This window comes from Cyphomyrmex costatus, unplaced genomic scaffold (genome assembly GCF_001594065.2).
Source record: "Cyphomyrmex costatus isolate MS0001 unplaced genomic scaffold, Ccosl1.0 scaffold33, whole genome shotgun sequence".
NCBI lineage: Eukaryota > Metazoa > Arthropoda > Insecta > Hymenoptera > Formicidae > Cyphomyrmex > Cyphomyrmex costatus.
Window position 1 is genome coordinate 247,021 of NW_017277450.1, and position 14,850 is coordinate 261,870.

Genomic DNA, 14,850 nt, shown 5'->3' on the forward strand with positions numbered 1-14,850 from the left:
TAGGAATATTTTAATAAAACGATTTTGTAGGAAAAACTTTAAGCTTTTATAATAGAAAGCAAAAAATCTTCGCAAAATCTTTGTTTTTGCGATTTGTGACAGACCCACAAAGTAGAAAAAAATTTTGTCCAGTTCGTAGTTTTCTATATAGAAAAATTATCAACTCGTAAAAATTCAAAATACATAGTGTTCTTTTAAAAGTAGAGATTTTAAGCTTCAAAGCTCTTTTTTTTAACTTAAATTTCGTTCATTTTTAACGAAGTTATAGTTGCTTAAACTTTGAAGTTCGTAACGCTACGAACTTTTGTTCCATCTCAATATTAATTATAAAACTATTTCTGTTTATTAATTATTATTGTCATTGTCACATATTAATATATATCATACAAAATATATCTATATTCTTATTATATAATTGACTATATTTTACAATTATTTTGTTATTATTATTATTATTATTAATGCGTATATTTGCAGAAGTATTGCGGATAAAGTCCCGAGAAAAGCCGACGAAATATACGCCGACACCCTGTATATAAGATGCACTGTTACGCAGCGCTGCAAGCAGCTGCAAGCACGTGACAAAAACGTCGTCGTCGTTGGCGTGACGCGATGCGATGCATCGGCGCGAGCCATTGGTGCATCCTTTTTTTTTTCGCGCGGAAACGCGAGTGCGTTCGTCGCAGGTGTTCGCTAAACGTTCTTCAAGAACACGGCTAACTGTGGATAATCACGCATCGTGATAAGCCGACCGTTATTTACGGAAACCGTTTCCCGAGCTCTCTCGTCATACTCGGCATAACCTCAAAAAGTCAGTGGAGGCGCGTCGGCGTCGACGTCGGTCGGACGTCCGTTCCCTCTACCCCGAATGGAGGCGAACGCAACGCGCACCGACATCGTTGCGCGGCACGTCGCGCGCGACGATCGATGTAATTAAAGGGGGAGGATTATTCATCAGGGTTTTTACAGGCGATCGACAAACCGCCTCGCGGAACTGACGTCGTGCCCGTCGTCTTCCTCGATGCTGCGACCTCGCAGCTGCTGCTCTGGTCCGGCCGCGACACGAGCTCCGATCGGAGTGCCGCGCGCGTGAAAGAGAGAAAGAGACACCCTCGTTTATCGCTCGTTCACGCGGAGCAACACGGAGGTGGCGGAGGTCGGAACATGAATCGGCAAGGGCGTAGCGCGCGTGTAGACATGTGAGGTACGTGCGTGCGAGGAAGTGAGAGAGCTAGAGGTAGAAAGATCCGGCGAGAGAAACGAGCGACGATCATGGAAGTCGCCGTCACGAAGCTGGTGCAGTGGTTCAACGAACTCCGATCCCGGGTACATCTTTATCTGCACGCCCAAACTCGTAAGTTATCCCCCCGGACGGGCGCGTGCGAGGATTGATTCTATAGTAAAATAGTAAAGACCGCGGAAATGTCGTTAATGCGAAACAACAGTCGACGGAATCGATCGGATGGTTTTCACGGTGTACTTCTAATGATGCTTAATAATGCCGCTAACAGCTCTTATCTAAAGGAAGTCTTTCGTATACTGTTTTCAGACCTGTGTGTGTGTGTGTGTGTGACTTTGATGGAACCATGTTAACAAAAATGTTGTTATTTATTTCAAGGGCACTTCGATAAGTGATTCATACTAATTTTTTAAAACTAATTTTATATAGAGTATAAAGTGATTTAAGATAATTTCCTGGCAATATTTATGCGACCATCGAGATTTTCATTTAATGTTCCTCGTTTAATGTTATCTCGTAATGCAAGTCAATAATAGTGGTGTCGATATGCTCGAGCTAATTTTTTATAAAGACGTTATCTCTTACTTTTATCCCAAAGAATGTATCTGAGTGTAAATATATTTGTTGAAACAAAAGTTCGTAGCACTGCTTTATTTGAATCATGTCTACATGTTAAAAAAAAGAATTGTCAATTATATCATTCAACAGCGCGTTGTAATTTTAAGTGTTTGTTTTTTAATTGCAATATGATTAAAAAAAAAAATAGTTTTGTATGAATTTTAAATTTTTACCTTTCTTAAATTGAAAATTTTCACAAGTTTTTTGGACACCTGATAGATCCATAAAGTGAGAGGAAAATCTCCCATTTTGTTTAGCTTGTAGTTTTCTATGTGTAAAAATTTTGAAACATATAGAAAACTTAAATGACATAATGATTTATCAGAAGTAGAGATTTTAAGCTTTAAAACCTTTTTTAAGAATTCAATTATTAAATTTAAATTTCGTTCATTTTTAACGAAGTTACAACTGCTTAAATTTTGACGTTTATAGTGCTACGAACTTTTGTTCTAGCACAATATAATGCATTTATAATATTATTACACTAACTAATATGCAGTATTATTATATATAATAGTAATATATAATTTTTTATAACATTATTATTAAAAGTATTAAATGTAGTAAATCAGTTGATTTTTGTACATCGAAGTCTATATCTCTCTATTTAATTATAATAAAAAAGAAATTAAAAGTACTTTTGGATTATTATGGATTACTATATATTATATTATATATGTTAATACATATATAATTTCTTTATATTATAATAATTATTATTGTATATCAATATATTGAATCTTTAAATTTTTATACGTCAAAGTCTATCTCTCTAAATTGCGGCAAAAGTATTCATTGGATTATTAATTAAGCGTGCCTTATCTCTCTTTTCAGTCGCAACTGCGCTTATCTTTTATTCTATTGACGTAGTCGTGTATTTTCGAATCAGCTGAGAGTGTTCTAAAATTATGAAAATCTATTCTACAGAATATAGACAATAGAGAGATATGTATATAATGCCATACTTTTTTTAACTCTGTTATATTATATAACAAGATATACAATGTTTACAGTGGTACTGAATTGTTCAGTATTGTACTTAAGTGTATAGATATTAATTTATTTTACGAAAAAAGAAAGATGTCTCCTATTTTGTTATTAAAATAAAAATATATCCAATTAAAAATTCGAATAAACCAAGATATATTGTGCTATGAATTTTACAATTCGAAGTAAAAAAATCAAGTCAGGATCACATGCTTAGTCGAAAAAAGAATTGTGAACATTTTTAACTTTCTAACTTGATAACTTATAAAGTTTTCTCTACAAAATTGTTTTTTTTAAAGCAAGTTTTTAAGATTTTTTTTGTTACTGAGTTACGAATTAAGTAAAAAGGAGTATTTTAACTTTGATTGCTCATAACTCCGAGAAATCATCATACTGTAATTAAAAAAATTAATATTTAAAGTTGAAACTTTGTTCTATCAAATGGTATAATTGACAAAATTTTTTAGAAAGACATGATACAAATAATGTAGCACTGGAATTTTTATCCGACCATTATTTAATTATCATTGAATTCTTTCTATTTGCCTAGTTTCGAGGAAAATTGAAGAAAGATAGCTAATACAGTCTGTATGTACATAGCAAACATCTAAAGTCGATATTGCGTCTCAATAAATGGTAAATGTAAATACGCATGCACGACAATAAACTGAGGCCTCTTGCGTAAATTGCGCACGATACGCATTAGCCAAGAACACATTACGATACCTGCGGCCGTATTTATCTTTCAAGTTTAGCGAGCTTATACGTATGATACTTTAATAGTGGTCATTTGCTGCGAATTGTTCGTGTCGCTGTACAACTGTCAGTTCGCTGTTCGTGGGCGGAACGACATACAGCCGGTGGCTATAGAAGAAATATCCGAGCACGATACGAATGTCATTTATGTCATAATAATGCTCTTACGATCCGATTCTCCGATAAAGTAGCGTGACTTTGTTCTTTACATTAACCTTTTCTTCAGCTGACGGTATATTTCTGTATCTGACGAATGGAGAAATGCGAGTCTATAATAGAGACCCGAAGAAATCTGCCGGCGATGCAAAACTGTCGATGCAGAACTGTCGATTTTTTTTGTTTATAGAAAGAAATTACACAGGAAATGGAAAACGTTTTCGATTGAATTATTGGTTAAATTAAATATTTGATTAAATTATTGATTAATCCTGCTGTTCTGTTCAAATTTATTATACGATAGTGTTGTTTCTTTACAAAGTTAAGTTGTTTCTTCAAAAGAAATAATTTGAAAGATATTATTCGGAGTTATTATTAGTTGTGTCATTTTTGAAAAGTAAATTTTATTTGGATTAATATAATCCAAAAGAGAGGTTCTAAAAAACGAAAAATTTTATAGAAAAGAAATTTTACATTAATAGATAAAGTTATGAAATACTAGAGAGAAAAGTTTTAAAATAAAATATTTGCTAAAAAATAAATTCAATTTTAGGTCAAATAGATTCAGATAGAATAGCAAGGTTAAATTGAGACATAAATATAGATCTTATATTACAGATAACTACGAGACACGTGATGTTATATGTAAATGATTAACTATTGATTTTCTAAATTGAATGAAAAAGGAAATCTATAGATTTTCCCTTAAGATTATGAAGCTTATATTTACACGCAATCAATACATATAAAATCGAACGCATTTTGTATGTTTATAGTTGGTCCGATAAGGGCGGAAAATGGCTCACAAGGTGACGATCAAACAGCCACGCAACAGAATGACGGCGAAGAGAGGATCATTTTCGTCAATGCCCCTCATCAGCCTGCGAAATATAAAAACAATCATATTACTACCGCGAAGTACTCATTTCTATCGTTTGTACCCTTGTTCCTGTTCGAACAATTCCGTCGCTACAGCAACTGTTTCTTCCTGTTCATCGCACTCATGCAGGTAAAATTTATGCAGAAATATTACAAATGTAACATATGCAACGAACGGAAACTTGGAATTTCTTAACAATACTTTTTCACAAATATTTTTAACTAAGAAAAAGGATCCTTATATCATATTATATGTGTTGGAAGCGTTTAACATTTTTTTAAATTTAAATTTTTAGCAAATACCAGACGTGTCTCCGACAGGACGGTGGACTACATTAGTTCCACTCATTTTCATCCTCAGCGTGTCCGCTTTGAAAGAGATAATCGAGGACATTGTACGTAAATTTATTATCATATTTTCCTCATGGTGATTTATACAAATGACGTATTTGTCAATTTTTAGAAAAGGCACAGAGCGGATGATGAAATAAATATGAGGGAAGTAGAGGTGTTGAGGGAAGGGCGATGGCAGTGGATACAGTGGCGCGCCGTGGCCGTCGGCGATGTGGTTAAGGTTACTGTTTTTGCCAAGATTATTCATGTGATAATAATTAATCACCGGTTACATTCCCCGCTAGAACCGTTCTCTTTAATATGCATAGGTTCACAATAACACTTTCTTCCCCGCTGACTTAATCTTGTTGTCATCGTCGGAGCCGCAGGGTATGTCCTTTATAGAGACCGCCAACCTGGACGGCGAGACAAATCTAAAAATCCGACAGGCCCATCCCGACACTGCCAATCTCTTGGATGCCGCCGAATTAATGAATTTTCGCGCGAATATCCAGTGTGAACCGCCCAATAGACATTTGTACGAGTTTCACGGAGTCTTACGGGAGACCAATAAACAGTAAGACATACATGTACAAAATACGCTTTCAATTATATTTCGTTTTCATTGCGCACTTTTTTCTCATTGCATCAATCCGTTGTTATTTGATTCTAACGAAAATTTTCTCTCATATTTGGACATTTTCCTTTTTTGATGTGTATGAACATTTTTCTCTGAACTTTTCATATAACTTCTTAGAATTTCTGAATAATTTTATAACTTTTCCAAAAATTTCTCAGATTTTTTTATACAAACTGAAACACTTTAGAAGTCTATATCTTTTCTACATTTACAATACATGTAAATATTCTGAAATATTCTTAAAAAATTCTAAAAAGAGTTGAACATTAAAAAAAAAATCTAAGAAAAGATAGCTTGGCTTCTTAATATTTCTGAAAAGTGTTTCACAATTTTTATAAAAATTTCGAGAAAAATTTTCATCGGATTTATGCAAATTTGTCATTTATCAACTACGAAGACTTAAATGTCTTTTACGTATTGTTCTTTTATTAATGAAAATGGCATTTTTTAATGTCTTCATATCTTTATGCCATGGGACAGTTAATGCGTAATTACGTCACAAACAGCATTCAATCTTTTACGTATTGTTCTTTTATTAATGAAAATGGCATTTGTTAATGTCTTCATATCTTTATGCCATGGGACAGTTAATGTGTAATTACGTCACAAACAGCATTCTTCTTCCACAGGAGCGTAGCTTTAGGACCCGATCAATTATTACTCCGTGGCGCGGTATTGCGGAATACGCGGTGGGTGTTCGGTGTAGTCATATACACGGGACACGACACGAAACTCATGCAGAATAATACTGCGACAGCGCCATTAAAACGATCCACCCTGGATCGGTTGATCAACACGCAGACGTTGATGCTATTTTTCATACTTCTTTTGTTGTGCATTCTTTCCGCGATATTCAACGTTGTATGGACGAACGCCAACAAAGAAGGTCTCTGGTATCTAGGATTACAAGGTAAATGCATGATATATGCGGACTCCTGTTGCACAGCATGTCAAGTAGTACTCAAGTTTTACTCTTTTTCTCATTTCAGAAGAAATGACTAAGAACTTCGCTTTCAATCTACTGACGTTTATTATTCTTTTTAATAATCTAATACCGATATCGCTACAAGTGACGCTCGAAGTAGTGAGATTCGTTCAGGCCACGTTTATTAATATGGACATAGAAATGTATCATCCGGAAACGGATACTCCAGCGATGGCTCGTACGAGTAATCTGAACGAAGAGCTCGGGATAGTTAAATACATATTCACGGATAAAACTGGCACCCTTACGAAAAACGTAATGGAATTTAAGCGATGTTCAGTCGGTGGAAGATTGTACGAGTAAGTTTCATGCCAATGATATACTTTTCTCTGCCATAAAAACTCAATACTGACATCGAATATTGATTTGTTGGACGTTGAATATTTTATAGTTTGCCAAATCCTTTAAATGACCTCGAAAGTACAAGTGATATCAACTGCGAGTTAATTAAGGATATCAAGGAAGGAAGATCTGTGCGAGATTTATCGAATCCCATCGATAAGAAGAAAGCGGAACATGCGGTCATACTTCACGAGTTTATGGTCATGTTGTCGGTTTGCCACACGGTTATCCCTGAAAAATTAGACGACTCCATAATTTATCACGCCGCGTCTCCTGGTAAAAATTACTTGTGAAATTCTTGCTTGATTCGTTAATTAATGAATTATGTTACATTCTTTCTTCTTCGTGTTAGATGAAAGAGCGCTAGTGGATGGGGCACGTAAATTTAACTATGTGTTCGATACGCGGACGCCCAGTTACGTGGAAATTGTAGCTCTAGGTGAGACGTTGCGTTACGAAATCCTAAACGTTATAGAATTCACGTCGGCCAGAAAGCGTATGTCTGTGATCGTGAAAACGCCCGAGGGAAAAATTAAGATTTTTTGCAAAGGCGCGGACTCGGTTATTTATGAAAGATTAATGTCGAGTTCTTTAGAAACTAGCGATCTTGACCTAGAACATGCAGACGATTTTCGCGAGACGACCCTAGAGCATTTGGAAGCCTTTGCCAGCGACGGATTACGGACGCTCTGTTTTGCCGTCGCGGAAATACCTGATAACGTTTATCAGGTGTGTATTCCATCTTGTTTTGAAGTTAATAAATTGTTTAATAATTTTCGATAATTTTTTTATAGTGGTGGCGCGAATCGTACCATAAAGCGTCAATTAGTCTTAGGAATCGTGAAAGTATGCTGGAACAAGCTGCAAATTTTATTGAGAATAAATTGACGTTATTAGGGGCAACTGCAATTGAAGATCAACTACAAGATCAAGTATGAAATATCATTAAATGATGAAAAATTTAAACGTTTATGGAATTGTAATTTGTTATTGAATTTCTTACAATATTATATAATTTCAGGTTCCAGAAACGATACAAGCTTTTATACAAGCTGATATCCATGTCTGGGTATTGACAGGAGATAAGCAAGAAACCGCTATAAATATTGGATATTCGTGTAAATTAATAACCCATGGAATGCCACTTTACATTATTAATGAATCTTCTTTAGATGTAAGTAGGTGATTATCAAAGTTTTAAACGTTCGGTCGATCTAACATAAAATGCCTTATGTAATATATATCATAGAAAACGAGGGAAGTTATTATTCAACGCTGTCTTGATTTTGGGATTGATTTGAAATGCCAAAACGACGTAGCCCTAATTATAGACGGCAGTACATTAGATTATGCTTTATCTTGCGACATCAGGATGGAGTTCTTGGAATTGTGTTCAGCTTGCAAAGTTGTCATTTGTTGCAGGGTGTCACCAATTCAAAAAGCTGAGGTAACATTTTAATTCTGTTCAAACTTATACAATAATTAATTGTAATGTTTTAACTTCTTTCAAATATTCTGACAATTTAGGTAGTTGATTTAATTACGAGTAACAAGAAAGCGGTGACTCTTGCGATCGGGGATGGTGCGAACGATGTGGCTATGATACAAAAAGCTCACATCGGCGTCGGTATGTTTTATCATATCTTTTAATTTTTTGTTGAATATTTTTATGTCATTGAAATACCAAGCACAATATATATGTTCCACTTCTTGTAGGTATCTCAGGTGTAGAAGGTCTTCAAGCGGCCTGTGCCTCTGATTACTCCATTGCACAGTTTCGTTTTTTAAAACGTCTGTTATTTGTTCATGGCTCTTGGAATTATAGTAGAATGTGTAAATTAATCTTGTACTCATTTTACAAGAATATTTGTTTATATGTTATCGAATTATGGTTTGCCATCTATTCCGGCTGGTCCGGGCAGATCCTTTTCGAAAGATGGTCCATTGGGCTTTACAACGTGGTAAGTTTTAAAAATTGTACATCATTTTTTTGCTCTAATAAATAAAATTAATTTTCAATGATTCTGGTATTTTATAGGTTTTTACCGCTGCGCCTCCGTTAGCTATGGGTCTCTTTGATAAAGTGTGTTCCGCAGAAACTCATTTGGCTCATCCAGGACTGTACGCGACGAAGAATAACGGCGAATCGTTTTTCAATATTAAAGTAAGAGTATAAAGTATTAAGTTTAGAAGTATAACAATATAGTTTAAACAAAATCAGACATTTCTAAATATATTTACATGTTTAAATGTAGGTATTTTGGGTATGGATTATAAATGCGCTAATTCATTCGTCGCTATTGTACTGGCTGCCGCTAATGGCGCTGAAACAAGACGTAGCTTGGGCAAATGGTAGAGACGGCGGTTATCTTCTATTAGGAAATTTCGTCTATACGGTGAGTACAACATCCCTTACATTATGTAATTCTATCAGAGAAATTTATAAAGTTCTTATGAAAGAAAAAAAGATTTACATATATATGGTATGGTTTCTCAGTATGTTGTAGTAACAGTATGTGGGAAGGCGGGTCTAATAATAAACTCGTGGACTTGGGTTACCCATTTGGCGACATGGGGATCTATAATACTCTGGTTCTTATTTATTTTTATATATAGGTAAGATTCTCCCGATATAACATTGTGATGAGTTTTCTAACATGCATTAAGAGTATGTAATATGTTTAATGCATTCTTGTTGTTGCAGTAATTTTTGGCCCGTCTTAAACGTTGGTGCTGTGATGCTGGGTAATGACAAAATGTTATTTTCGTCACCTGTTTTTTGGCTAGGACTTATATTAATACCTATCGCGGTATTGTTGTTGGATATCACAGTAAAAGCGTGAGTACGGCCGCTACTAAATGTTTACATGATGATATTTTATACTTATGGTGATGGTCTATTTTGTTAGAGTGAAGAATACAGTTTGGAAATCTGTAACGGAAGCAGCTCGAGAGAATGAAATCAGAAAGTCCGATCCTGGTGATATATTCAACAATCAAGATTATAGAAGCTCGTAAGTACCCTTTTTTTTAATTAAAGATTAACACAGAAAATGCAAAGTGGCATTTTAAATAATAGAAAAGGAGTTTTCTAATGTTTAATTTAAATCATGGTGAAAGATTATATTATTATAACCGACAATTTAAGCTACCGGAGAAACAAAATATCGATTTATCATTAATTTGTTTCATCGTATATCGTAAAAACATTTAATACTCTATTGGTGCATGAACCGTTTTAATAACCGTATATATTTTGTTGACTTATCAAAACTGTGCATGGCTTTCTAGATTCTAGCTCCATTATCGCGAACTATTTGTATTTGAGAACAGATTTATATCGGTGTTGAGTGGTTTGACTAAAACTGTGAACAAAAATACTCTATGTCTTGGTATATTTAGGTGCATGTATGTAACAACTATTAATCTAATCTAATCTAATCACGGAATTCGACTTTTCTAAATAACACTGCCGTCTGTATATTCGCTTACGTGTTAGAGTGCCTCTTGAAAGTGACAAACCTTTAACTATATCTACCTAAATATCATTGTCTCCTAATTGAGCGGATAAATATGAATTATAACAGGAGGTCAACGAAGCGATGGTTAAATCGATATTGGACCTTGATCTATCCGCGACGAAGACGCAATAGGCCAAGAGTGTTTCCCTTTGTAGCACGTGGCTCGTGGTTTACGCACCGTTCCGAGCATGCATCAACTGCAACACTTCAAATTTCATATTCCTGAATCTCATCTTCCCATCCATCTCCTGTCTTCCAAGAATGCCAATATAGTAAGCATTTTAGTATATGCGATTACTATACGCGCACAAGTTCCTTTCAATATTAACGTAATAAATCTTGTGCAATATAAAATGATTAGTGCTGAATTTTATGTAGCACAGATTTCTGTATACGTATGTACTGAATTATTCGTTTAGCGTATACAGAAATATTTGTATTTTTTTTGTTTGAGTTACGTTAAAAATGTATATGCATTTCTTATATTATATATTTTTTTATATTTGTGATATTCAAAGAATGCAATTATAATTATTTAATTTGATTGCAGATATATAATTGTATATATTTATTTAATTCAAATGTATTGAACATGTCATATCCAATAGAATCTCTCGCACGGCTTTTATTCCCGGTTCAATTATTTGCATTATTTTGCAAGATTATAAAAAATAATGCATTATAATACGGTGACATGCTGCAGGTTCTATTGTATATCTCTCTAATGTATTTTTTGTTACCATTATCATTGTTATTAATCCTACCTCTTGTGTTAAATTAAAAATTTACTTTACACATTCTCCATTATTTATGTAGCATCATCAATTAATATATATTTCCCTATTGTATTGAGAAAAAAATACTAAATAAATACTTGTTTGAATAATATTAACTACATATTTACTAAGTGTAAATGTATATTTGTTTACCGTAAACGTTAAGTTAGTACTATTCAAACAAATATTGATAAAATTCGGTACATTTTTTCTCAGTGTAGCATATAGTACGTATTGACGGCTTATTTTTTACAACTCTGTATACATATGTGCACATAAAATATTCCAATGGAGCTAGATTATTGATATATTTAGACTTCTACTTTAAGATATGTAAATTAATTCTGAGTCATGTAGCATTAAAAAAGTTCTTATATCCTCCCAACTATTCTCTTAGGGTACGATCAGTCTTACTACAAAAATACTTTGAAGCGTTTGATTGACTAATCAGAAGAAAGAATTTTACTAAATGACCAATCAAAAAATGCTTCAAAGCATTTGTTGACCTTCTCGTTGACCGTATCCTTCAAGTAAATAGAGCTTGTAAAATTAACGGTGTATCCGTTATTATAATAATGTTCACTGTAAACGATCTGTCGTTCGTTAATGCGGTCTTTTTTTATGTGTTCTCTTACGTGGTATCCCGTGTAGGCCTGTGCATGCCATCGCCGATCTCGCGAGGTGTAAGTACTCCCTAATACCCAGTATATAATTTCTCAGTGCTCCTACTTATATATCTTTTTCTTTCTCTCCACTACAAACGAGAACACCGCCAATTAAACGAGATCGCATGATCGTTTGATGTACCGCTGGATTAAAAAAGGCCAAGCACAGAGCACAGCGTTTTGAAAACGGCAATCACGCAATTTTTTTTTCACGTCTCGGTGTAGTTCACGATGATTCTTATGGCAGTAATTAGAACTTTGTTCATGCTTGCGATAGCATGCGTATATACACCTGGCTTATCAGCGACGCGCATGTTTAATCATCATAATTAATTAATTAATTATTTTTCTAATAAGAGTAGTGTCGATTTTTCCCTTTGCGAGTAAATTAAGATCCACCCCTCACGATCTTCATTTGATTTTCACCTTGTTCTACTTAATTCCTGCACGGTAATTGCACCGAACTTACTATCACGTATTCGTATAACATCCATCGGCGTGAAACAAAAAGAAAACTCGGGTTTCGCGTTTGAGATTGGAAAAGCATTGTCGACCGAGAATATCCCGAAGGCGAGAGATTACAGAGCGATGAAATTAGAAAGGTATTATAGGCACTGAGAAAAAAATAAAGAGCAAATTATATAATTCATCGTTTTGTCCATGCGACGACGGCGCGTGGGCGCGAGAGGAGCTCTCTCCGGCCAGCCGAGAATCTTTAAATTATTGCTGAATGCCCGGCTTTGCAGATTGACCGAGACGGCGAGGTTGCTGAAAAATGTTAAAAGCGTTTTCACCAGGCGCTCGAACGCCGCCACCAGAGTCAATGTCGAGGTGGAGCTATCACGTAAGTTGTCTCTTCCACTCGCACACAGCCCGAAGATATTTCCGTTTACGATGCCCGAGGTCGGTCTCACTCCCCTAATGATCTCCCGAATCGGTTAACCCACCCCAACGTCAACTTTATGAAGTAAACCCCCTCTCGCGAAACTACTTTCTTATTACTGGGGTAAATTGTTCTAACGTGTTTCTTCATATATTTTACTTTTCCGCACTTTATTTCTAATACAAGCACGCGCTTTATTTCACCGGCTTTCCGTTTTTCTCGTCCGTCCGTTTAGCTTTATTTTATCGACGAGTGCTGTCCCAAAGTATTTTAAATTACTATTTCGAACAAATTCTACGTGTTTTCGTTAAATCTGATTATTTAACTGCACACTCTTGCACGTGCACCGTGTTTTATCTCGTAGTTGAAATATAATTTTCTTTAGCAGCCGATGCATTGCGCCAGGTGTCCTGGAAGTCGCGCTCTTCTCTCAATTTTAATAGAGACCCTATGGGCGGAAGCACAGAGTCTTGCACATTGCTGATTGCATAATGGACTTTCTGCAATAAATCATTACATAAATTTTAAGTCTTAAACAGTAAGAAATTGATGAATCATTCGATTAATTTTCATATCACATTCAACTGTAATTGATCATTTTTCTTAAAAATTAAAGCTTAGGTAATAGCTTGTTATAGAAAAAACAATTTTTTTTTATTTTCTTCTTTTCTATGAAATAAAAGATTCTGATTGGTTGATTTTTTCTTATGCTTTATGTATTATGTGTTATGCAAAGGTCTGTGCTCCCCGACTTTATAACAGTTTGACACGAAATAAAAAATTTTTTATTAGCCCGTCATTTTTGTCCACTTCAGCAAATTAGAATGAAATAGCATGTATGCTCTTCTTTGTCACTCTTATTTTAATAAAACTATTCGTGGTCAGACTCTGTTAAAAGGACTTCAATTCTTAAAACTTGTCGGTATCCATCATCTCGAATGGCAGTGCGACAATTCCGGAACGCCTTGTATATATAGCTATGATTTTAATTAGCGGAATTAGAGAATATTTATCCGAGACTAGAGAACACTTTCTTTTTTTGCTATAAATAACGCTTTACTGAATCCGAATACTTAAATATTCTATATTAAAGCAATACTGAGAATCCTTGGCTGCTTATGGACGCGTCTAGCGATGAGTTAACTGGCAAATCGTCTCAAAACATGAAACTGTTTTACACTATGTGAAATGTAATTTTCGTAGACATTTCGTGAATTGCTCGAAAATTTATGAGAATGATAACGGATAGCTCATCACTGGATGCGAATTAGACGAAGTAGAAGGCAGATTTCCGACGCCTTGCATACCCATTTAATAAACGTTCTTATATAGAGATTAATGAATTGCGACCTTTGTTATTGCGCATGCTGCGCGATGCAGATGGTTTTGCGTTCTCGCAAGAGGAAGGTGGCTCGGTGACCCAGACGGACGTGATCAGAGCCTACGACACGAATCTTCCGAAACCCGGTGGTATGTGATTTAAGCGGGGCGGACGCCGTGTGGCGAGAGGATGCAGGCTGCTTTTCCAAGCGACCTGAGTGATGAGAGTTCCGCGTTTTACTCGATTGACGTGGGAGAGGATCGACGATGGATTTAAGGACCGAGAAGACTTAAGAAAAAATTCCTATTCTTTAATTAGTCGTGTTTTATTAAGTTAGAATCTGACGATCCTAACGAAATGGCCTTTTAATCGCGACTGATCACTAAAGTATTTTATTTCGCTGGACTTGTTATTCGGGAAAAAGGAATTGCATACTTGTAACCTGATGCATGCATTCAGAATGGATGCGACTAATTAATATGTCAATAACGTTAATGTTCGAACCAAGGGTTCCTGTTTGAATTACTGCGATCTACTTTTACAGAAGAATACTCTAATATTAGTACGAGTAATTATTTTGATACTTCATGAAATTTTATTCTGATATACCATAGAGATCTCGTCCTTAAAGTATCGGGTAGCAGCGCATTTCGCTCGCAATGCATTTGGAAACGCATTTCGTTTTAGCGTCAAAGTCGTGTGTGCAGAGTCTTATATGGTAAAAAAAAAAAAAAAAAAAAAAAAAAAC

The 14,850-nt window shown here is 35.0% G+C and overlaps 1 protein-coding gene across 1 annotated transcript; it reads left to right on the forward strand.

Annotated features, from left to right (window-relative positions):
* The first annotated feature begins 945 nt into the window (after positions 1-945).
* On the forward strand, positions 946-14,829 carry ATP8A (ATPase phospholipid transporting 8A1). Its single transcript, XM_018542368.1, has 21 exons — positions 946-1,354; positions 4,534-4,766; positions 4,933-5,031; positions 5,100-5,210; positions 5,299-5,546; positions 6,239-6,519; positions 6,599-6,893; positions 6,986-7,212; positions 7,289-7,665; positions 7,731-7,868; positions 7,958-8,110; positions 8,186-8,383; positions 8,464-8,563; positions 8,653-8,897; positions 8,975-9,100; positions 9,192-9,332; positions 9,434-9,552; positions 9,641-9,775; positions 9,846-9,950; positions 12,645-12,742; positions 14,162-14,829. The coding sequence occupies exons 1-21, from the start codon at positions 1,273-1,275 to the stop codon at positions 14,257-14,259; spliced, it is 3,609 nt and encodes a 1,202-aa protein (XP_018397870.1). The 5' UTR covers positions 946-1,272; the 3' UTR covers positions 14,260-14,829.
* Positions 14,830-14,850: the final 21 nt, after the last annotated feature.